Below are 24,547 nucleotides of genomic sequence, written 5' to 3' on the forward strand. Positions count from 1 at the left end.
TCTAGTTTATATTTACTATAAATGCTCAATCGACACAAAGCTTCACTTGGAGCATATTGCAAACTGTTTCTGTTTCGTGGTCTTCGTTCCCTCATAGGCCTTGAATATAAATTAACATGAGTGGTACCTACAAGTGAGCCTCATCCAGAGCTAACAAAGAATTCAGGGAGAATAATAATAGACATGTACAGTGGAATATTTCGATAAAAACGCAAGAATTGAACAAAGTCGGATACTCGTCGTCTACTTTACAAATCTAACAAAGTCGATAGATAGCTATAATTGGTAAAGACTGTAAAGTTAAACTATTGTATGTAATTCAAGCAACTATATCCAAGAGAAAAGTCTAATTGGTAAGTCGACACATTGCATCAATAGTGCATCAATTCTATAAAGGAAATCTAAGACAGTTCTTCCCCTTAAAATGAAGTTCTTCAAGATTATTATACACGCTTATTCACGCAACGATCTTCAATGAGAATGCACGAGGTCATTCCTCTAGAGATCGAAAATAAAGGACAGTTACTTTCGTTGGATTTCTGGGAATAAACCCCCGGAGTCAGCAAAGCATATAACATTGTAGTCACTCGAACTATATTGGATGCCTAAAAGATAGGAAGCCCTTACCATACAGTTATAAGTCTTTCAACATCGCAGAGTTCTCCTATGAGTTATTCTCTCCCTTTGTCCTCGTGGAATTCAAATTACTTCCGCCGACAGGTAGTTTGCTTCAGGAGGAGGTATCCCATCTATGAGACGTGCTCGGGGCCATTATGACTGTCCTTTGTCCCAACTGGTATACTGGTCCTCGTCTGGTATACTAATGACGTACCTTTCATGTATGGGCTACGCTGAACCCACATAATCCCTTATCAACTAACTTCAATCTCACCACAAACCCTAGCCGTGATATTCACACTAGTTATAGAATGGACTACGCATCCGCGATTACAAATCCTCACATTAACATCTACTATACCTCATGTTTTTTATTCTATCCAATGGAGTTAATAATTTTATTGTGCCTTCAGTCATTAAATGAAGGTAAATCTACTTGAAATTAGTGGATTTCCACAATAAAATACATTATTTCAATGGAATAACAACTTTTAAATAAACTTTTTAGCCTCATATTTCTCACAAATTGTCACTAAAAATACTAAAAAATGCACGAGATCTAGCGTTGCACAATATATTGCTCTACCTAGTTCATCGCATAGTTGATAATAACTATTAACAAATATGCATTCCGTGTCTCTTTTATGACGTTATTTCCGCTTTGTTGTATTCTTCATATGCACATTTTAAAATTAAAATACTAGTAAACAAGACTTTATCGAAGGATTTTCAAACGCTTTAATTCAAAAGAATAATTCCACTTTTTCGATACACCCACAAATTATGAATACCATACAACTTGAGCAATGGCCGAGGTTGTAGTCAACGAAAAGTCTACTTTTCATTGGATACATAATGGCAATGATTGATTAAGTTTTACATGTAATTTTACCCCGTAAAATTTTAATACATGCGTACTGTATATAAAAAATAACACTAAGCCTTGATTGAATAATTACCGAAAATTATTTTTATTCACCACATAAATACAATTATTCAGAGTGCAGGATCCACCGACGCTCAAAGAGAATTCGCTCGTGAGAGCTTATCGAGATCATGCATTCCTAAATTCGGCGATTTAAGTTGTGTGTAGCTCAAAGGCACAAAAGTTCGTGTGTCATCAGACTTTGGTCCCCAGATTCTATTCAGCATACCAGTGATAAATTATTTTCATGAATTCGGGCTGATTCCAAAGTCGTGGTTAAAAACAAAATGCCTTGATGAATGAATGCATTATTTAGAGAACCCAATAACGAAAGGAATCCTGAAATATGATGTGATGCTTTCCCGGCGAATGATGTGGCTAAACTCTTCTTAATACACCCACACTCGGAGCTTTGATAAAACAACATTCAGCCCTGAGGATGAGCCCTGAGTCGGAGCTTGAAACAATGGCCATTATGGAAAAATTAACCCGGTGGGTGTCCCGAGAAGAGTTCACCCGAAAGGAATCTTGTCATAAAATCTTAAAGCGCTCATATTCAATGGAGACAATTTTTACTTTAACAAAAATTTAAACCAAAATCCCTTGACTCAGTTCAAGGTAAGCAAATCCACGGAAATTCCGCTCTTTCAAAGTCACGTTAGCTGGAAAAAAATTGCGTCTTTGAGGAAAATAGATCAGGAATGTAGACGAGGCAAGAATTTTATTAACCTGACTAGGAGATGAGCGACTTTTATAGAAAAGGAAACATCGCCATAGCGATTTTTTTGCGAATTATTGTGATATAAGGTCAGTTTTTTAATGGTAGTGCGATGAATACTACACAAGCAACAAATTCAATATCCAGCGTTATTAAATTAATTTTGAATTTGTATTACACGCTTTTATTTAACTTATTTCGTCCGTTTGTCTGTTTCATTGATGGAACCTTGTAATTGGTTTTAACCCACTTCCCATCGTCGGATCGGCTTGAAATTTTTGTTTACAATGCTGAAGTGCTTACAATCAATAATCAGGCACTTGAATTTTTTCCATTGTGCTTTAATTAATTAACTAAAATTCCATATGGAAAATAGTTTTAAAATTTCTCAATAAATGGTGATAGCTATAGATGTTTGGCACAGATTTCTTCAACGACTATGGTTTAGTCGATTTTTATGATTCGCCACTAAAAAGTAGAATATAAAAAAGTTTTTTAAATACACGCTTTTTCTAAAAAAAAGAAAGTATAAAATGCTCCACAAAGTAGAAAATATAAGCTTCTCATCACTCAGAGAATAAATATTGAATACAAATAAAACAAATAAGATTTTAAAAAACATAGTTTATGTAAAAACAGTATGAAATGCACTTATAAGCACGCAATAAGCCTTCCATTACTCTGAGAATAAATAAACCGTGGGTGATGATTAGGTTAAGATATTGAAATTGCATGCAAATACTTAATTAATAGACTCATATACATTCATCTCTAATAATCCTAATTCACACCCTAGTTTTATTCTCCCAGTGATGAAAAGCTTATTTTTATTCTTTTTTTTTTGCCTTTTACCTTGTTTTTGGAAAAGCGTGTTTTTTATATTTTTTTTTATTTTATTATTATTACATATGAACACATCAATGAATAGTTCTGCGGCCCAAATGACCCGCTTCGTATTGCCCGATTGCAAATGTGACTCGATTGATATGACCGATGCCTGCGGGTTTCCGATAGACTTAATTATTCTGTCTTCGCCACGAAAACAGTTAACCTGAAATTTATGTAATCTTGTTGCGATTTAATTCTATAGAATATAAATGTTAGTTCATTTTTTTCCGTGATAAACACACAAAAGAGTAATGTAAAACTCCCGCACCCCTGGAAAGTTTCGCTGGAACTGTCATCGCGACATTAACTCAAGTTTCCATCCCTGTCAAGACCTTTCCGGCCGAATTCCTCCCACTCAAAGTCCTTCCTAATCCCGCCACACGCTCCGCAATGCATGCTTGAACACACCAGAATTTTCCATACACGCCCTCTCATAACATGCCGACGCCCTTCACAGGGGTGAACCGCTGGCATCCCTATTACCCTACCGGAAAAACCCTTTTCTCCTTAACCGTTCGTCCAACCAACCCTCCTCCTCTTCTAACGGGTCGGCACCTTTCATTTCCTTTCATCAAAGGACTTCCAAGCTAGGGCTCCCCAGTCACACCGTGTGTGTCCCTCACCGCCCGAAGAGACACGCAGAAACATAAATGTTCCACCCTCTCCCCGACTTCCTGCCAACCCACGAATTACTCAAGGGAGAGGAGGAAAAAAAACTTTTTTCTCACTTTTCTTTTAGTTTTTAAATTTTCACGACTTCTACACGGGAACTGTACTTGACAGGAGCCAGCCCCCTTTCACGATACGTCAGAATTCATTTAACTGTATTAGTCGCGGAAGAGAAACTAAGTCGTGAAAACGAGAAGTATAACCATTGCGAAGAAAATGGTGACTTTTCTCGTAGAAGTGTAAAAAGGACGAAAACATAGGTGGCACCTAGCTTCGGAAAAAAAGGGAAACGATAGATACTCCCAACAAAGATTTTTAAAATTCGGATTGAACAACATTTGCATAAAACGCTACCCTAAGTATTTTTATATCGAGTGCCGACGTTCTTGATATCACAACGAAAAAACGTAATTCATTGACAAGAAAGTACAGAAAAGCCTAAAAATATTAATTTGGCCCTTAAAATTTACGAACTAAAAAACAGCTGTTTAAATTGAAAGCTGTTTTTTTTGGTAAAGCAAAATGTTTTTCCCTGGATAAATAAAATCACTTAATTGAGAGAATTTATTTCTATCATTTTTGCCCATGATTATTATATATTGGGATAATGATTATTAGAGATAATTGAGGAACATAGGAATAAATTTAACTTGCCACATTGCCCTACTCGCAACAAAGATACTTAAAGAACCGAGGTTCGAATGCCTTATGCGATGGATTGAGTAATTTACATATTTGAAAGGTGTACAAGTATAGCAATTCCTAATCCTCTGACAAACATTCATTTCCAAACAATGACACCTCATTTCCTCTCCCTGTGAGATATGAGCTTGGTCCCTCAAAAAATAAAGCGACCACTCCTGAGCCAGTACATCAATCCAAAGTTATACTGCAACCTTTCCAGAAACAATCGACTGTAAAGAATTACAAAATATTCTCTTCCTCCTACCTCCACCAATTGTAAAACATGACTTTAAAAACGTTTTTTAAAAATGACTCACTCAGTGATAAATCCCGAATATTGATTTAGACATTGGCTAACAGCAAACTTATCCACAGCAGTTTATATTTCGCACGATTAGCTGAGGATCTTTTTTCCTGGACCAGCTCACACTTCGATGATCCACGTTAGGAGTGTCCAACTGCTTCACCCAGGATCGGTTTGTTAGGTAGCCAAACTTTCTACCCACTAAGCTACCATACTTCCCGCTTTTGATATGAAATAAGTAAAATTCGATATAAGGAAGAGGATCTCGAAAGAATTGCATCGAAATTCTGCTTTTTCTTTAGGCCTTCACTAATATCGTCTGCCATATACAGCTTCCATTGTTGTAGCTAATCGCCTTGGTAACTGGGGAAAATTACAACTCTCTCCCCAACCGAGGAATGGTGCATAACGGTCATGATATCTTTTAAGTTTCTATATCATCCGTGGAAATAATGATAGAGAAATGATCTTTGATGCAATGAATAAAATAAATTTTCCTAAAAATTATTTATGAAAATATTTACGTTATCTCTAAAATTAAAGCTTTCATCGTAAAAAAATACGCATTTGAAAGTTGAAATGTCTAGAATTATTCGGAGTCCAATGTAAAAATCAGCTACCATTCTCTTTGTGGATAGCAAATTAATGAACGAGAACATCAAATGAACGAGACATATCTGATGCACAATCAGCACAAGTTTCAAATCTCTATTTCGCTTCACATTACTTTACATAGGCCGTTTTAGAGGGGTCACAGGGGTACTGGGGAGGGCATTGTCTTCCCCCCCCCCCCCCCCGAGGCACTTAAAAAATAGACAAGATTTTTAATACAGTTATCATTACATTCGTTTTATTCGGTGTACTACGGAGCCTCAATCATTTAATTTTATATTTATAACTTTCACTCCAAAATAAAGAAAATATTTTCTGCCGTAATTGTTGCATCTTGTTCTAATCTCAAATATGAGAAGACTTGTCAGACCCTTGTGCCCCTCCCCCCAGAAAAAAATCATGAATCTGACCCTGTTACGTTATTCAGCGTTTTCATGGAAACCTCAAATCTCATCCAACAAAATGCTTGCGTTTCTATAGCTCAGTAACTTAGGAGCTGCTATCCAATGTTTAGAGGATAAAAAAATGTTTAAAATTGTCTCTCCTACCGCCTACTGAAGTATTGCAGATTCCTACTGAAATACCCTGTTTAACAGTGATCCAGCTTTACAGGGATCTTCTTTACCAACATATATGCCAGGTCAAAAAAATAATGTTTTCCAATGTCGTTCACTAGGGTGAGTCGAAAAATTACTTTTTTGGGATCAAATTTACCTATGCGGGAAAGTTGCGAACTTGTATCAGGGTCTCAGAATTTTTTTCAAAATCGGATATTGGTAACCACTGCCGCACGAGCCCGAAGTATGTTCCTAAACTCTTTTAGCTGTTTTGCCTAAGCTCGAAATTTTTTTTACCATTCTCACCCATCGCAAAACCATAGAATTCCATAGATAAACTTTTCACCCCGTATATATAACGCTTAAAGTTATAATCCTCATTAGTTGTTTAGGAAATGAGCCTAGTTGAAGTAATTTCTTCTCAATAGGTTTCTGTCTCCAAAAATCAGCCTGAATTTTTGCAGATTCAAAATTTTAGGACTCGGACGGCAGTGGTTAACCATATTCGATTTTGAAAAAGTTTCGGATCTCAGACCCTGACAAAAGTTCGAAACTTTCCCGCACAGGACAAATTTGATCCCGGAAAAAATCATTTTTCCGCTCACCCTATTGTTCACTCGAGTTTTAAAATGTTATTTCCCATGAAACTAATGCACTAGTGTATCCGCATGTATGTATCATCAGAAAATACAGCTTGTATCGGAAAAAAATTCTGACCTGAAGACGCCAGCAGAATGGCCGGAGAAACTGTCGTCATCTTTAGCCTGTCAACGCCCACGGGTGCCATATGGCACCCAGTGCAGAGCTGAGCCAATACTAGTGCAATGCATTTAATATGTGAATTTTAGCGTACATTTCGGTGCACGTACTTAGTAGAAGGTTTCCTCTATTATTCAGTCAGTTTGAATTGTGTTCATTGTGTTGAGCTCATATGTATCATATTTTTTAAACATGAAATATGTGTGAATTTAAAAAAACTTAGGGCGCTGACGGGTTGGACAAAAATACGCGGAGGAACGCCCGAAAGCCGCTACTAATGAGGGGAAACCTCAGATCCAACCGATTCCCAATATCGTTCACCCGAGTGCTATAATGTAAATTTCCCATTGCACTAATACCCAAGTGTTTCCACATGTAGTATCATGGTTACTTGTCTAAGAAAAGAGGCCGTAATTCCGATGGAACGAGACACCAGGGCGGGTTCGCGAGGTTACACTCCCGGGGCACTAGGTGGGGGTAGAGCCCCCGCGGACCCTCCTCCACCCCCCTAGGTTTCAAGTTTAGAAGTTATTTCCTAGGGGCCGCTTTTTCAGCCTTTAATTTAAATTTTATGCCGACTGTTCGTCTGCGCTTAGCACTTGTATTCGTTTCGAAAAAGCTACTTCAAATGAAAGTCAGTCTAAGAACACAAGATGCACCAGAAGAATAAAAGTAACAGCCTAATGCCGATCCCAATGATCCTACCGCAGCCATGCGGGAGGGGAGGGGGACACTAGCCCGGCGCAAGCCAGGGCAAAACGAATACTCCCGGGGCAGTGTCCATAAGCTCTTCGCTTTTCACTCCTGCTCCACGGATGGGGGAGGACAAGAAAGGAAAAGGATGAAAGAGCCCGACGACGCCTCCAGGGAGAGAATAGGGAAGGAAGGGAGGGGATGAGGAATCCCACACCGTCATTGTTACGGCGCGGCGGGGCCCACTACAAGCGAAACCCTACTGTTTCAACAGTAAGGAAAGAATTCCCTATGAGGAAGGAAATTCCTACAATTTTCCATAGATAGGTTGTAATTCATTGAGTCTGACTCTTTCCTCTCTTTCCAGTTTGCAAGTACACGGTCCACGAGCGATGCGTGCAGCGGGCCCCAGCCTCCTGCATCGCCACCTACGTAAAGTCGCGGAAGGCAGGACTGACTCTAGCGCACCATTGGGTGGAGGGCAACTGCCACGGGAAATGCTCCAAGTGCAAGAAGACCATCAAGAGCTACAACGGGATCACGGGACTGCGGTGCAGGTGGTGCCAGATGATGGTAAGCGCAGACGTATTCCCCATAGGCTTAGATGCAATAGGGTAGTATCCTTCATCAAAGAAAACGAAAACCATTGATTGCGATTCGTTACCCACCATTAGTGTATTCATAATATACAAATTATTTTGTTTTAGAAATCCCAGTTTAGACGAATGGCAATGGTCAATTTTAACCTCATTTTGAAAAAGACCAGATTGGCGCCCATGCGATGCCACTCCACGTGACGTCACAGGGACCTAGATTCTATACGAGTAGATAGGAGTTTTACACCGTCTGAGATTACCAATTCATGCATGAGGTACAGAGCTCAGGGAAACATTTATTAATAATCACCTATTAAAATTGCCTATGGTCGGAAAGTTTCCTTCGTTTTATAAGGTATTAATAATCCTTAATTATGCCGAGCACTACCTGCTAGCCGGGTACTCTGCTACCTGCTAGCAGCCTGCATCGCAGCGGCGCACATATCCTCGCCTCAAGGTCACCTCACACGGCGGCAGCGGGAACCAGAATGACGTCACACGGGCTTTCCCCAGCATTCATACTTAGCCGTCGCGTTTTCGCGTGCTTGAAATTTTTCACTTTTCATTTAATCGCGAAAAATAGATATCGTCAATTAAGAATCTAAAAGCGTGAAAGATGTACTCCAGGAGTAATAATCTTTCTATTGATGCAATAAAAAATAATAGGAATCCACCCTATTACCGTTTGAGTGTTAAAAAAAACATACGATTTGCATTCAATTCTAAGGCCTCCGAGTTTTTTCCAAACTGGCTACCCACCCAACTATTAAACTGACGTTACTTCTCAACGCTATCACCCTGCATACGTACACATTTTTCACAATGTCGACTCTATGATTCCATGGTCGCGGCGACGGTTTCTTTAGCAGTCCGTTTTCACCATAGGAAAATCGCCTATATTGTTTTGGCTTGTTGTCATTCGATGTTCTGCCTTCATTAAACTGTCGCGCCCATAGATACAATACAATACAATACACGTACAACAGATAAATGTATACACTAAAAATGTACGTATCTATATATACCTCAGGCGTATGTGTACCCTCCGAGTATATATAAATTAGAGGTACACATTAATATATTTTTAGTACATATGTACTTCCCCAGCTGTACATCCATAACTCCATTACCACGTGTCTCCTTCAACTGTCGATGAATTTTAATAGGTGTTACGCCACGCAAATGCAGAAAGCAAATGATTACCCGCTGTTCGTGTTCGGAAAATGCAATCATTGCAAGTATCTAAAACAGTTCTCATTTTCGACGCTGCCGAAAGAATTCTACCTATCCCACAGTTCAGCCACCTCTGTCACCCATTGACAAAGAGTGCGTGTTCATTTTAAAACACTACACATGTTTATATTTTTTCCTGTCTTGAGAAAAAAATCTGAGGCCTTAGAACTTGAGTGCACCTCGTATTGCAGTTCATTTTGCCCACATCAAAGCGAGAACCAAAGCTATTTTCGTTCCTAAATTTTACGCGGCAGATAATTTTCAAATTTTTAACTAAATCCGCGTATTTATTTATGAAATGCTATATCTACTTTCGAAAAACTCGCGCGAGTTGAAAGTTTCTGCTTAATTTTAATTGATAGAAACCTAAATGGTTACTGAATTCATTCGCGCTTTTTTCCCAACACTTTTTTTCCAGCTGCACAACCGATGCGCATCGCAGGTGAAGCCGGAGTGCAACCTCGGCGAGCACAGGGTTCACATCCTGCCACCGACAGCCATCTGCCCCATGGTGCTGGACAGGCGACGGTCACTCACCAAGGACGGACAGCGCAGGGGCAGCGAGAGGAACAGGTCGGAGGGCGGAGAGGAGGTGTCGCCCACCCTACCGGTAAGGGGTCTAAATACATGTTCCCTGTATATAAATTCATTAAATCAGTCACATACTGCGTTTTCATGGTGCTGACGGATAAATTCATCCTTAGCTATTGGCATATATTATGAAATCTAACAATTTAGCAAATTGGATCTTCAGAGGATAGGTGTCCTTGGCCTGATGGTCTAGTACAGGGGTTCCCAAACTGGGGGGCGCGCCCCCCTGGGGGGGCGTGGAGAAAGTCAAGGGGGGGCGTGACACCCAAATGAAATAAAATTTAAATAATACAAAAATAATCTCCTCAGATCTTTGAAATAAAGCCTTCCTAAGTTTTCATAATTGTTTTTGTAAATTTTCAATAAAGTTGTAAACTTTATCAAAGAAGGTTACAGTACTGGTTAAAGAACTTAAAAGTTTACCTCAGTGTTTCAGAGAAAGCTGTTCGGATGTACTTGCCTTTTTCAACAACATACATGTGCGAAAAAGCGTTTTCAACTCTTGTGGCGATCAAAACCAAGTACCGCAACAAACTTGATGTCGAAAGTGACCTACGCTGTGCTTTGTCTGAAACTCAACCCAGGATCTGTCAACTTATCAACATGCAAGCGCACCCATCTCGCTAAATTACATTTTCTGTTTTGTTTTTGTAAGTAGGTAGGCCTATTGTTTCACCTTCCTTAAATTGAAAATGTATCTGTGTTACAATGTTAAATTTTGTGTCAGTAATTATATTCGTTTTTCATGTAATACTTGTTTTAAGTTTCATCATACGTACAATTATTGAATCTTTCCATTATGCGTTACTGCATTCAACAGTGAACAAAAAAATCTACCTACTCACCTTATCGAGTAGGCACATACTTGTACGAGTACAAGAACTTGTACAATTAGGAGTTGGTATGTACGGCACCGTGGAAATAGGGTATTGCAAAATGGAAAGCTGATCTGTGTAGCGGGGGGGGGGGGCGTGGTACAAAAAAGTTTGGGAACCCCTGGTCTAGTAGTCTGGCCTAGTGGTCTCCTCAGTAGATGTATCGCGGGTAGATGCCACATGGGGAAAATATAATTATGCATACTCTCTCGTAGTACATGTAAAACAGATTAATGTATACACTAAAAACGTATGTATCTCTGTATACCTCTGGCGTATGTGTACCCTCCGAGTATATATACATTAGAGGAACACATTAATATATTTTTAGCACATATGTACTTACCTAAGTACACATACATCAGAGGAATCAAAAACGAGAGCGCGCATGGGACCAAGATTGAAACAGCAAAAAAACTAGATCATATGATGAGTCTAATTGACTGCCTACAACGAAAGCATTTATTTTCGTCGTATCAGTTGATGTTTTAATCTAATACTCACGAAATGCTCACATTCTCAGGGGAAATTTTAAGTCCAATAATTTTAATTCTCACTTAGACGGTCAAATATCAATATTTTAACATTATCTATTTATCAGTCTTAAATAGGCTGTTTCCTTTGCACATAACTATTAGGGAGTTGGCCTAGGCTTTTGGTTACAGCGCAGATATCACGCACGTTCTCATATTTACTTCCCCTGATACAAAAATGCTTCTGCAAAGACAATTCTAATTAGAAGATTCGACAAAAACCTTTTGCTGGAGACTTCAACGGGTGAGTAATAGGGTGGGCCGAAAAACGACTTTTATTCGAATGACTATTTGCTGCTCTCACCGTTTGCTTTTACGATCACATTCATTTATGCAATCCCGACACAGAACGCCAAGAGTGTACATAGTTTAAGGCATATCAGTAATAATCATTGAAAAGCACTTTCATAAATTTTATATACTAATAATGACCACTAAATTACTATAATCGTACGCTTTCATAGTACTCACGGCATTGCCAAAGAAATATTGCTTAAGTATTTTAAATATTAGGCTTTCATTATATAACTGCTAATATAATTTTTTTTTACCTACGTAGATAAGTACACAGGGAGGGTAGGTATTTGGCGAATACTTATTTTTGCTTACAAAGGCGGTATGGGTCAAAAATGGTCAAAAATTGCTTACTTAACACTTGAATGATCCCTTGGGAAACTACTCAAACCTTGCTACACACCCTGAAGGTGGCTCGCAGGGTATTACATTGATAGAGGTATGTTATCCCGTTGCCCAGGCACGTAGCCAGAAATTCGCTTCGGAGTAGTGGTTGGGAGGTGTGCGGGTTGCCAATACTCGTTTTGTTATCAATTTGCACTCATCGGAAAACATTCATTTCATTAAGTTAGCTACATATTTTGTTTGCGCGATACTGAATGTTTTATTCATTCTTAGTTGTTAGTAGACATAATGAATTGTGAAAATATCTAAAAATGGAGGTTCAGAGGATTTATGCCCTGGGCTAGAGGCCTCCTCAGCAGATTTATCGCGGGTAGTTACCAAATGTATGAAATACATGGTTCGCGAGTTCACTTCGTGGAATGATGACATGATATAATAAAAAATAAACTTTTTTATATTCCACACGATATTCATTTTTAAAAACCTACCGGTTTCGGTAAAATATTTCAGGGGGGCCTGAAGTTCCCCCTCATCTGGATACGAGCCTGCGGTGGTCACAATGACCGGAATCTACTGTGCATGAACGGAAATCTTCACATTTTCGATTGCGAATTTTCTACTTTGTGGTGACTATATATAACAAAATATGAACTATGTTGTATTCCACGCATTATTTGTTTAAAACTCTACCGGTTTCGACCTTTCCAGGACACTTGATAATGACTTGAAAAGATCGAAACCAGCTGTTTTAAATAAAAAAAGGTTAGAATATAACAAAGTTTATTTATGATTCTAACTAATCGCCACAAGGTAGAAAATTTCGGGGGAGCTGAATCCCGCAAGGCCCCGCTTCCCTGACTACCTGCCTGAGGAGGTCCCAATCACTGGAATCTACTATGCGTGAATGGAAATCATCATATATTGCCTTCGCTTTCGATTGCAGTCGGGGCCCTCGACGCCGATACCCGCGGACCAGCGGTTCCCGTGGCCGGGGGAGCAACAAGGGGGGCCGATGTCGTTCCAAGTAGCCCCGCCCCCGGGCACGAATCCCCTCCTCGTCTTCATCAACCCCAAGAGCGGCGGGCGGCAAGGAGCACGGATGCTGCGCAAGTTCCAGTACCTCTTGAACCCCCGCCAGGTTTACAACTTGGCCAAGGGCGGGCCCACGCCCGGCCTGCAGCTCTTCAAGGACGCCTCGTTCTTTCGCGTCCTCTGCTGCGGCGGCGACGGGACTGTCGGCTGGGTCTTGGAAACCATGGGTGAGTGTTGGTAATGACGTCACCAACTCGGTCGTTTCATTGATTTCGATCACCATTCACTGGGTGAGTCAATCGCGAATAATCGAGCGTTGGTCAATTCTTATATCAATCACGACCGATGTCGGTCACTACTTATGTTAAGGCCTCTATACACTATTTATTAACAAGTACGAGTTAATGTCAGTTTGCGTGAACGAATTTTTTGGATCGGAACGAAACATCTACGAATGCATGAACCTAAATAGAACAGGTGCTATTTTATGTACAAAAATTCGCAAAAGTTGGGTAGTTAATGAGTCAAAATTATGCTGACGTCACCAACTCGTGCAAAGTGGGCGGCAACTAGCACGTAATCTTTTTATTTTAAAATTACGAGAAAATAGCTGACTGAGGATGACTTTTTCGTCATTACTTTATCTTTACTTTCCATCTACCGAATGTGCTCATTCACTATTTTTGTTATAGAGATTGAGAGGTAAAGAGTGCGGTTGAGTAGGTCGCTTTCAGCCGGGCCGACTTTTCGCCGGCCGCCGTCCACCGCACGGCGCTGTGCTTACATATAACCATAAGGCTCGTTCACCTTTTTTTATTATTGAAAGAGTTTTTCCGAACCGTAGCCGACTTCTCGAGCTATTTGCGGAGAAATATCGATGGGATAGTTCCTTTCGCAGATAAGTTGATTACGTCAATAACTCTTGACGAAATCTCAACGCTATTCCTCGGTCTCGCGCATCCGTCTCATTGGTTCATTGTTATTAAACTCCAGGGAGCGATACTTTACGTCAAGGATCGGGTCTCTTTGAACGAGTAGAAGAGTCAAAACACCAATGGCGTCACTAATTCAATAAAATTCGGAGGCACCTTTTTAGTTTTTGAGTAATGAGAAAATAGCTTAATGACAAGAGATTTTTTCCTCATCACCTACCTTTTTCTGCCATCTATCGAATCTTTTCAATAGTTTTATCGTGCGCTCTTGGAGTGCCTAAAAAAATTATCGGCTACGTGCCTGCCACCAGGTTACTGTAATTGAGCACTCAATTGAACCCGTGCAACGCCGCCGTCGAAAACCTGGCGTTCAATACGCTCATGTTTGAGATGCAAGTAAATGATGATAAGGGTCCACTCCATCAGTGGCGCAGCGAGGGGGAGGCCAAAACTCAGAGGAATTTTGAAATTTTATTTATTTTACTTAATTGGATAAATATTATATTACTTATAGCAGTGGCGGATCCAGGATAGGGACAAGGGGGGGGGGCTAAGTGGGAGTAATCTCCCAGTAGTAATGGGGGTCCGAAGAAAAAGTCCATTCTATATAGTGTAAATTGGATACTCAAGGGGGGGCTATGGGGGGAGGAGGGGGCCCTTAGCCCACTCCTCCCTTCATAGATTCGCCACTGACTAGGGTGGTTTCCTATTATTTTTTTATTGCCTAAATCGAAAGATTATTACTCCTGGAGTACGTATTTCACGCTTTTAGATTTTTACATGACGATATCTATTTTTCGCGATAAAATGAAAAGTGAAAATTTTCAAGCGTGCGAAAACGCGACGCGTAAGTATGAATGCCGGGAAATCTCTCCGTGTGACGTATTTCTGTTTCCCGCTGCCGCCCTGTGAGGTGACCTTGAGGCGAGTTGAGCGCTGATACGACGCAGGCTGCTAGCGGGTAGCTGAGTACCCTGCTGGCTGGTAGTGCTTGGCTTAAATAAGGATTATTAATACCTTATCAAATGAAGAAAACTTTCCGACCTTAGCCAGTTTTAATAAGTGATTATTAAGACCTATTTCCCTGAGCTCTGCGCCTCATGCATGCATTGGTAACCTCAGACGATGTATAACTCCTATCTTCTCGTATAGAAACTAGGTCCCTGTGACGTCACGTGGAGTGGCATCGCATGGGCGCCAATCTGGCCCTTTTCAAATGAGGATAAAAATGGACCATTGCCATTCGTCTAAACCGCTATTTCTAAAACGAAATAATTTGTATATTATGAATACGGTAATGGTGGGTAACGAATCGCAATCAATGCCTTTCGTTTTCTTTGATGAAGGAAACTACCCTATTGTGTAAGTAATAATAAAGTATCCCTCAGAAAGCCGTAAAACTCACCATTTTGAACCATTTATCTTTAAAATTTTCTGGGGGAGGGAACCCGCAGCTCCCGTATTCCATACTCCCCCAGGATTAGTTGCTCCTAAAATAAACCCCCTAGCCTTAATTCCTAGCCTCGCGCCTGCGCATTATAATATGTACTCTGAAATTTTCGATATGATGGCTTTAAAACTATTAAATGGTTAGGAAATCAGACTCTTGGAGCGAGATTGACGTTTCATCTAAATGAGACATATGTTTCGCCTATCCCTTAGATCGTGTACGCTTGGAGTGCCAACCGGCCGTGGGGGTAGTACCACTGGGCACCGGCAACGACCTCGCGCGATGCCTACGGTGGGGCGGTGGCTACGAGGGAGAATCACTCCCAAAGCTGTTGAAGGTAAGTAAATGCACGGGAAATGTCTTGCAATATAACGAATATTACCTCAAAGTAAATAAATTCAAGAGCGCTAACGGTTGATGCGCACTGCAGTGGCGTAGCCAGGAATTTCGTTCGGGGGGGTCCAAAACTAAGGGGGAAAATTTTTGAAAAACAGGGTACTAAGTAATGGTTTTTTAACTAATTTTAACACTCTTCATAATCGAAAAAACTTCATTTGTAAAGAAATATTTTTTAAATTCGTGATTTTTCAATATTTTGTTTTCTTTCATGAAGGAAAATAATTGTATTTTTATATTTCGGGGGGTCCGGACCCCTCCCCCTGGCTACGCCACTGATGCGCAGAAACCAAAAACTGAAGCCTATATTGAAACCTCGATTTCAGCATCATTAGTTTGTTAATGTGCTATTATAATTGTCTCATGTAATTAAAATATCAAATTGGGTGAAATAGTGCAACCGTTATGCTGGTATTCCCTGAAAGCTCTCGTTTAATTTAGCTCAAAGATTATTTGTTTCAGACAATTATAATCGCACATTTTCGTCCAACCGTAATTATTTAATGCCCTCAAAAATCCAGAGTATTCGATGTATAACTATGAAATATAAAAATAAAACGTCGAAAAGCCTGGATACCCAAGAAAAACTGTTTTCCCGGTAACTGCAAATTGTATCAAAAAATGCTTACGCTACCACAGCTCAGTAACTAAGGAGTAGCGACCCCATGTCTATGGTTAAAAAAATGCTTAAAATTGACTCCCCTGCCACATTCTTAAGTATAGCATATTCCTCCTGAAAAACCTTGATTAATAGAAAATTCTTCTGCTTATTTCCTCCGCCGTTTACGATTTCTAATCTGAAGTCCCCCATTCCGCTTCCATTCCTCCCTTCCCTAACTCATGCTTACTAGTCACCCATGACAACTTGATTTTTTTACCCGGGACTTTCCTAATCATTTTCTCGATCTCCTAATATACCCCCCTCTACTTCCTCCTCTAAGATTGCCAGTCAGCATTCACACCTGAACCGCCACAAGATTGCTGGGACGAGCCTCGATTTCCACTAATAGTATCCCATCGCTTACTTGTTTAATGCGAAGTACTCACTCACCCAGTTTCCCATACCAAAGCTACCTCTCAATGACTGTCCTCCTCACCATTATATATCACCCTGTACCAATCACTCCAGAAGTCTCTACCATACTTCCATCTCACCTCACACAGTCCCAACAAATCTATTATTCTTTCGCCCTTTTCTCCTTCGATAATTTTAATCAAAATATAAAATTTAATTAAAATTTAATTTTCCCTTTTGATTAAAAATTTTCCTTAATTTGAAGCCATGTATACGTATGTGTTATAAAAATGCATACATAAACTTTCTTGTTCTACCGTATCGTTTAATGCGTGAGCATTGATTCATCCCGAGTGAGAGAGGTACCCTTACATTTCCGAAAGTAGTGAGATTCGCCATATAAACGTTAGAATAGTTGAGAGGATTTCATGAATATAATAGACGTGAAAAATTGGTAATTTTCGATTATGATTTCCGTCTTATTCCCATTAGTGCACGTCGCGGAAAAGCGTATAATCTATAGGTAGTGGAAAAACCAATTTCAACTACACTTAGGATATTCGTCTCCCTTTGCATTCTTCTACCTTATTAACTGCAGTCCGCATGTTATCGCCTGCTTAAGTTTCAGGATACTCGCTTATATTGTGTCAGCGCATGAAGTACGAAATTTAATGTGAAGTATAGCGCATATTGCGTTTAACTTTGCTTCAACCATGAATATTGAGAGACAGCTAATTAATTCCTGTAATGGTGCCTTGTAAATTGTTCTTGACTACGTTTAGGCACAGAAAATCTTACATTTGAAGGCATTTTTTCGACCTCAGATTGAAGTATTTTTAATTTTAAAGTTTTGACGTGAGTCTCCTCGATTGCAATGGACATCAAAAAATATTCTTATAGACCGCAATCCATCAATTTCGAAGTTTCTTACTTATAACTTAAATATTCAATTTACTTAGAAAGTGGTATTTGCACGATTCATTATTTCCTTATCAACGGCAAGCTACTGTTGTTATTATCAACGGCAGCTACTGTTGACCGTTCCGAAATTACCTCTTGGTTTACAGTGGCAGTACTGTTTTCCTTTCCGTTTTGCAGCAGCAGTATTAGTACTGCCATTTGATTGTGTTCCGTGTTTCCTGGGAAGAGATAGTCAGCATGGCCGTATCAAGAAAAATATTTCAGTAGACTGGGGGATTCACCGAGGGAGGGGTACATTCCGTGGGTGAAGAGGTTTGGTTAGAGGGGGAACTCTTAAGGAGGCCATTTAACACGGGGCACGTCATTGCGCAATCTGACGTATATACGAAAGTGCAGTAAATATGCGTCGTGTAAAGTAGTAAATTGCTAGAACGCATGCGAGAATGCATGAATGCAAGACGGCCAAATAGCCCCCGCTCTAATGCCGAGCTCGCATTATCGCAATTTCAAAAATGTTTTCAATGCTGACCTTCGCAATGCAATGTGCATTTCGGGGGGGGGGGGGCGGGAGGGGAAAAGGATGGATTAAATCCCAAGACCCCTCACGCGATACAGCTTACTATTATTACTAGGTAGTCAGGAGTCTCTCCAGCCCATCCTCGTCCGTACTTCATATGAGACACCATCACGTGGACAATCTTACGTCTGGCTCGTACCTACCCTTCGACCATGGGTGATTCGACCAGAAGTAATTGAATATCACCTCTGACAGCAATGGGTTCATTAGAACGCGCAAGGTTTACGTCGACTACAAGTTTGCAGCCCAAAAGGAAATGAGCAGAAAGACGACCGTATAACAAAATTTTACATAAAAAATCCCCTCACCTCAGATTTTAACCTTTACATATCGCATTATTTATATGCTTGTATTTCATAACTCGGCCTCCAGACACAACTTCGAATCTGCGAGTTTGCGGACTATGTCTCGGCCAAGACTCGCCAACACCCGTTAGAAAACCAATGTTTCCGTTCTCAAAAATCACGCTGGGCAGCTTAAAACGATCAGACTCAAACCCATATTGAGGTTACTGGGATGTGTCGTTGCGATTTGCGACAGGATGGGTATTCCGAGAATAAATTATAATGGAAGGAATCAATCTTGTACTCACTTCATTGGAATCGCTTCAACTCAAACGCCGCGCCGGTCGGAACGTGACGTTGGACTATTGGAGGCGGGAACGTTGCCAACGTTGAACAGGCCACTGGAGGCCACCGTCACTATAGCCACACGAGCACAAAATGAATCGACGTAATTTTAATATGTTTAGAGTTTCTACATATAATATTATTATCAAAAATTCCTCAATCATTTCCCCAACAACTGATTCCCTGATCCCCGGACTTTCTGCACATCAATTTCCATGTTCAAATTTTGGAATTAATTCAAAGTTCTTGACCAATAAATATATGCATTCAAAATTTAAAAAAGAAATGATTGCAACAAAGATGAAATTGACTCGCTAAAGGTAGATCGGCACACATTCAAGGAATAATCCACAGTTACAATGTTTAACTCTCTAGACAGAGATGAGCGTTTGAATGGGCAATACAAGTGGTGAGACTTAGACGAATGTTCAGCACCATAGGAAGGAAAATCATCCTTATGTAATACTTGCAGATGGCACATTTGCTTTTATTAGCTACAAAACGATCACAAAATTGTATTATTTGATAACTTACCACGAAATAACTTCAATGAGCAATTTAACCGCCTTCCCTCTCCTCGACAGAGAAACATTGGAAGCGCGCAAGAAAAAATCGCCGGGCGAAGGCGCATAGCATGAACAAAATTTGAAAATAAATTACAAGCGTAAGTAGATTTTCGCAATAAATTAAGTTAAACCTGTCATTTATAATGGATTTCAACGTTATTTTAAGAATTAAAATGTCTTTACGAAGTATATTTCATTATTTTACGGCACATTTCTACGTTATATATTAATTTTATTTCATGTAATGTTTGCAGCTGCCCAGCATTTTTACATGGTTAACGTATACCCTTAAGAGACGACAGGTATCATAATGTTATGGCTGCGTAAGAAGTAATGTGCATAATGAAACAAATAAGTAAATTGAGCCTAATTTGAGCGAGAAATTTTTTAAAATTATTTTAATCTATAATTTATTAATGCGTAAGCTTTAATTCGTTCGCTCCATTTCTATTTACAGCTTTTTGATTTTTGCCCAGCATCTTTACATTCCCATGGAATCCGAATTTCTTAAAAAAATCCCATACTTTTGAGGGAGAGTATTAGCACAATAGCGATTGAAGAAAGCACTGAATTTCCCATTCGAATGAATGATGGCTTTTCTGCAAGTGGAGGAGCGAGGGTGAAAGAAGTGAGGAGATCGCAGCTTAGACAAAAATGTATTATACCCACGCTTACCTACTTGAGAAATGTTTCCTTTCCTACACCGTAAACACAATTGAGAGAATGATAAAGCACCATACAGGTATATTCCAACCACTCCTCCCCCAGATTTAAATCCCATTGGACATCTCAGGTCTTCAAATAATCACCACAGGAGTATATTCATCTTAACCTCTGCTGATAATTCCCTTTAATTGCGATTCTGCTATTCAGGTCCCCCAATTTCCATGGCAAATTTAAAGAACCTGGATTGGGTAGTGCTCATTGCCCAGGATAACTATATATCTATGGTTCGAATCCTTGTCCAAGGGAATTTTCTGCAGGGTAATTTATGTGAATTTCACTACGATTCTCAGGAGAGATATGAGACATTTCACACCCGGCAGAGAAATCATGGAACCATATTCATCATGTATTCTTAGTTTTTGACCAATAAATAAATAAATACTTTCAAAATTATTCATTCACTTTTTTACGTGGCCACCTAGGGCACCAAGTAAAAGGGGGTGCCTAACTACTCACTCCAATGTTCAATACTAATCAAATAAGGAGATTAAAGGTTGAGGGTTAATTCACTCTTTACCTCTTAAATACTTTGTAATTGGCATAATGTGACTACTGCATCCACAAGATATTGCTCATGAAGTTTGATTTACAGAAATAGTTCGATTCCTCTGAGGTTCACAGCAATCCAATACCCTGAAGTGTCTGCAGACAGTTGTTCCCTAACCACCAAGACGATAGAAGTTCTGAATATTTGGCCATCAGTGAACCCCCTCCAACTGAAGACCCTTTTTCTCCATATGAACTTCCCTAATTCTGCTGGCATGGGTGGGGGGCTCCATGTATATGTGGCAGTGGCGGATACATAAGTGGGGCATAAGAGAAGCCCCTGGGCCCCTCCTTGCGGGGCTGCCCGCATTGCCAAACATTGCAGAACCACAATTGTAACTTTTTTTTACCATAAGATAGTATTGTCTTGTGTATGCGTATAATCAGTTTAAATAAAGATATCTTAAACTTTGCAAGCACTCGATTATTTTTCATTAAGATAAAAGTATAGGTAGCACAATATATCTTTTGCACCCCCCCTTGAGTTTTTTCTGTATCCATTACTGATATGTGGGAATCCTATTCTTGCAGTAATTGGTTATTATCTGGTTCTTGCACTCAGGTCTTCAATTACGCCATACTCACCAGTTCCTTGTGTATCTGATGATTTTAGACCATTCACCAAACATTAAACAATTAGCCCTATTGGAATAAATAGATTTTTTAATCCTAAAAAATTGTCCTTTCATTCCTGCAAAAATTGTAAATTCTCTGGCAGCAAGATTCAAACTTTAAGAGTAATTATTTACAACCTAATAATGACAGCATAATGATGATTTCTTACAGAAACTCGAGAGGTCAACCCCAGTTATGCTAGACCGATGGCAAATTGAGGTCTCCGATATTGCCGAAGATGATTCCAAGCAGCCTGGTGACCCAATACCTTATAACATCATTAACAACTACTTCTCAATAGGAGTGGTATGTTACTAAAATAATGACTGATGATTTTGAAGCGACGGTTGTACAGCCAAACGTAATCAAATCCATTTTCTTTGATTTTATATAGGATGCAGCCATATGCGTAAAATTCCACATTGAGAGGGAGAAAAATCCAGAAAAATTCAATAGCAGAATGAAGAACAAACTCTGGTATTTTGAGTTTGCCACATCGGAACAGTTTGCAGCATCATGTAAAAACCTTCATGAAGATCTAGACATAGTGGTAATTATGACCAAGGATAAATTTTGTTTGAGAACTAGAGTTTTCAGGAAAAAAAATAATTTTACCACCGCTGAATCCTTTGAGTATCTCACTAATGTAATTTCCATTCCATATTTTTTTCCAAAACATTTTAATTTTCATTTATCACTATCTACAACACCACTCTTAGCTATCCCAATTTGCATTATTTGGTCAAATACTATGGAAATGTCAAAGTTATATTTTGGATGTAAAAATCAACAGAAACTCAACTGCTTATTCTCTCTTCAGGCAGTGTTAAATCCTTCAAGCATAAACTAAATACTAAGAAATGATAAAAATAATTGTAAGATATGATACATAGCCATTACAATGAAGACATTTATCAATGTCAACAGCTGCAAAAAATTTAGTCTCTAGTAATTCTTCATAGTCATGACCAGTGGCATAGCTAGGAATATAGGGCGTCTGAAGGAGGCGACTCGACCTAAGCCCTCCTCCCACCCTCCCTAACTCTTTATTCTCCATTTGGTATTCAGTGACTCGTCTCACTGCCATGATATTAATCAATGATCTTTAACTTTAATACAGTTATCATTATAGAAACTAGACAATAGTTTTAAATATTTTTTATTTCTCTGAGGCTTTGGGGGGATCAATCCCCCTCGTCCCCTCCCCTATAGTTATGCCATTGGTAAATTGCAGTAAATGTTTTCAAAACAAAATATGAGAATATTTTCCCAATAGTAGTCCATATGTGGGTTGTGAAATTACTCTCAGGCAATGGCTAGAAGCTAATGGAGTCTATAGCAGTTGCGAAGATAAATAAAAATAAAAATGAATGGTATTAATAACCTCTTTTCTCTCAATAGTGTGATGGTGTATCCTTAGACCTGGCTAAAGGACAAGCTCTCCAGGGTATAGCCCTGCTTAATATCCCTTACACCCATGGTGGATCCAATCTGTGGGGGGAGAACCACCAAGGCAAGAGGAGAAGCACAGACCAAGGAGACGGTGAGTGAGATTTTTTAATGTTTCTCTTCAACCACAGTTTATTGCAAAAGATAAAAATTGATGGACAATTGTTTTACCAGTAATCTGACCAGAATCATTAGCTGAGAAGATGCTGGAAGAATCATAGACCAAACAGCTGTTCATCATAAGAACTCAACAAAAGAAACAAACCCAATAAACAAGAAGTGCCTCTTCAAAGTAGTACCACTTAATATTGGGGAAGCACTGACTTTAACTCAGTTCTGATACAGCAAAACCTCACAAGGGGAAACTATCTGCGGCTGAAAAAAAGATAACATGCAATACAGATATGGCATGTGGGTTGCATTAATCCAGGATCAGAAAAAATACGATGCTTTACAATGGAGCAGTAATTTTGTAAGAATAAAGTTTTGATGGATGTATACATTATTAATTTAGCACGGGGTACTGCCCATTCTTCCAGGTATTTCATGATGAAACTGAGTTCATAACAATTTTTTTAGCATTGTAATAACTACATACCATAGACTCCCAATAGTATGGTGGCTATTCGTTCCAGTTTGGCCAGGACAGTCTCTGGTTTAGACTGAATCTGAATTATTAGAATGAAAGAATATCTTAGCAACTTCAATGTCCAATAATCAAATACTGGCATTACCAAAGAAGACCGTTAGCTTGGAGCCAAACGTCGTGGCACCGATGGTAGCAGTGCACCGTCCCTTCCCCTTCGTTGGATCCTGTCCCCACTCACCTCCCCTCCGTGCATCCCAATGTATAATAATAATAATAATAATAAAAAAAATAATCGAAGTTTTGACTTTAAAAACCAATTTCCATGGAGTAAGTAAAGTAAGGTTTTCGGACTTCACTGGGGACTCCTCCACATTACTAAGATGTCTCAGTCTAGGCCAAAACATTTATGGCCAACCTGCCCATTGGCATACCAAAATTACATAACTTAAATGAAAATCTTGTGTTTGATGCTCATTGCACTTCATTCTATAATAATAATAATATTAATAATAATAATTTTATTGTCATTCAGCCTTTACAGCAATAGACAACGTTAAACATCTACAGATATTAAAACAGTATGCATGACAGTGGGTGATTAGTAGTGACACAATTTTCATATTTGCTATGCTCCCTGAGTAAATACATAAGATGTCTAACTTTCATTAGCATTCAGAAATAAGTTACTATGATTTAAGCCCAAATATGATTTGCCAGCCTCGGTGGCGGCGGGGTAAAGTCCTCGCCTGCCAAGCCGAAGGTCGCGGGTTCGAGTCCCGCCTGGATAAGTTACCCTTATCCAGGGCATGGATGTTTGTGATTGTTAAATGTTATCAGCCCCAATGTAAAGGCCGAACAGTGCTGTTTTCGGTGGTGTATGAAATAAATAAATAAAAAATATGTAATAGAAAATGTCACCAATTCAAAGTGCCCAGTATGTGACACTTTCATTTTTACAGTAAAATTTGGATGCTTTTGGTATTCTAGAAAATAAATTTTAGAACTCATTAGAAAAAAAGAGCCATTCCAAGGACAATTTGGTACCTAATATAGCTCTGGATTCAGTACTTTCATTACGTACATTGTCAGCCTCCATTCAAAGTAAAGTGAAATATCCTCCTCGCTGATTTTTTTCCAATTAATGGTGTTCAAATGGATGATTCTACATGGCAGCTATAAAAATCAACAAATTTAGCAAAAACCATGTACT

At 39.3% G+C, this 24,547-nt stretch overlaps 1 protein-coding gene across 1 annotated transcript in view; it reads left to right on the forward strand.

The window, feature by feature from the left end:
- The window catches only part of LOC124164960 (diacylglycerol kinase beta), a 651,622-nt gene that overhangs the window by 612,586 nt on the left and 14,489 nt on the right, over nt 1-24,547 (forward strand). The window contains exons 12-18 of the mRNA XM_046542198.1: nt 7,795-8,000; nt 9,675-9,866; nt 12,838-13,153; nt 15,521-15,645; nt 21,471-21,605; nt 21,694-21,849; nt 22,701-22,842. Of these exons, the coding sequence (XP_046398154.1) occupies nt 7,795-8,000; nt 9,675-9,866; nt 12,838-13,153; nt 15,521-15,645; nt 21,471-21,605; nt 21,694-21,849; nt 22,701-22,842 (1,272 nt within the window). The remainder of the gene's footprint in view (nt 1-7,794; nt 8,001-9,674; nt 9,867-12,837; nt 13,154-15,520; nt 15,646-21,470; nt 21,606-21,693; nt 21,850-22,700; nt 22,843-24,547) is intronic.

Source organism: Ischnura elegans, chromosome 9, assembly GCF_921293095.1.
Source record: "Ischnura elegans chromosome 9, ioIscEleg1.1, whole genome shotgun sequence".
In the NCBI taxonomy this organism is placed as follows: Eukaryota; Metazoa; Arthropoda; class Insecta; order Odonata; family Coenagrionidae; genus Ischnura; species Ischnura elegans.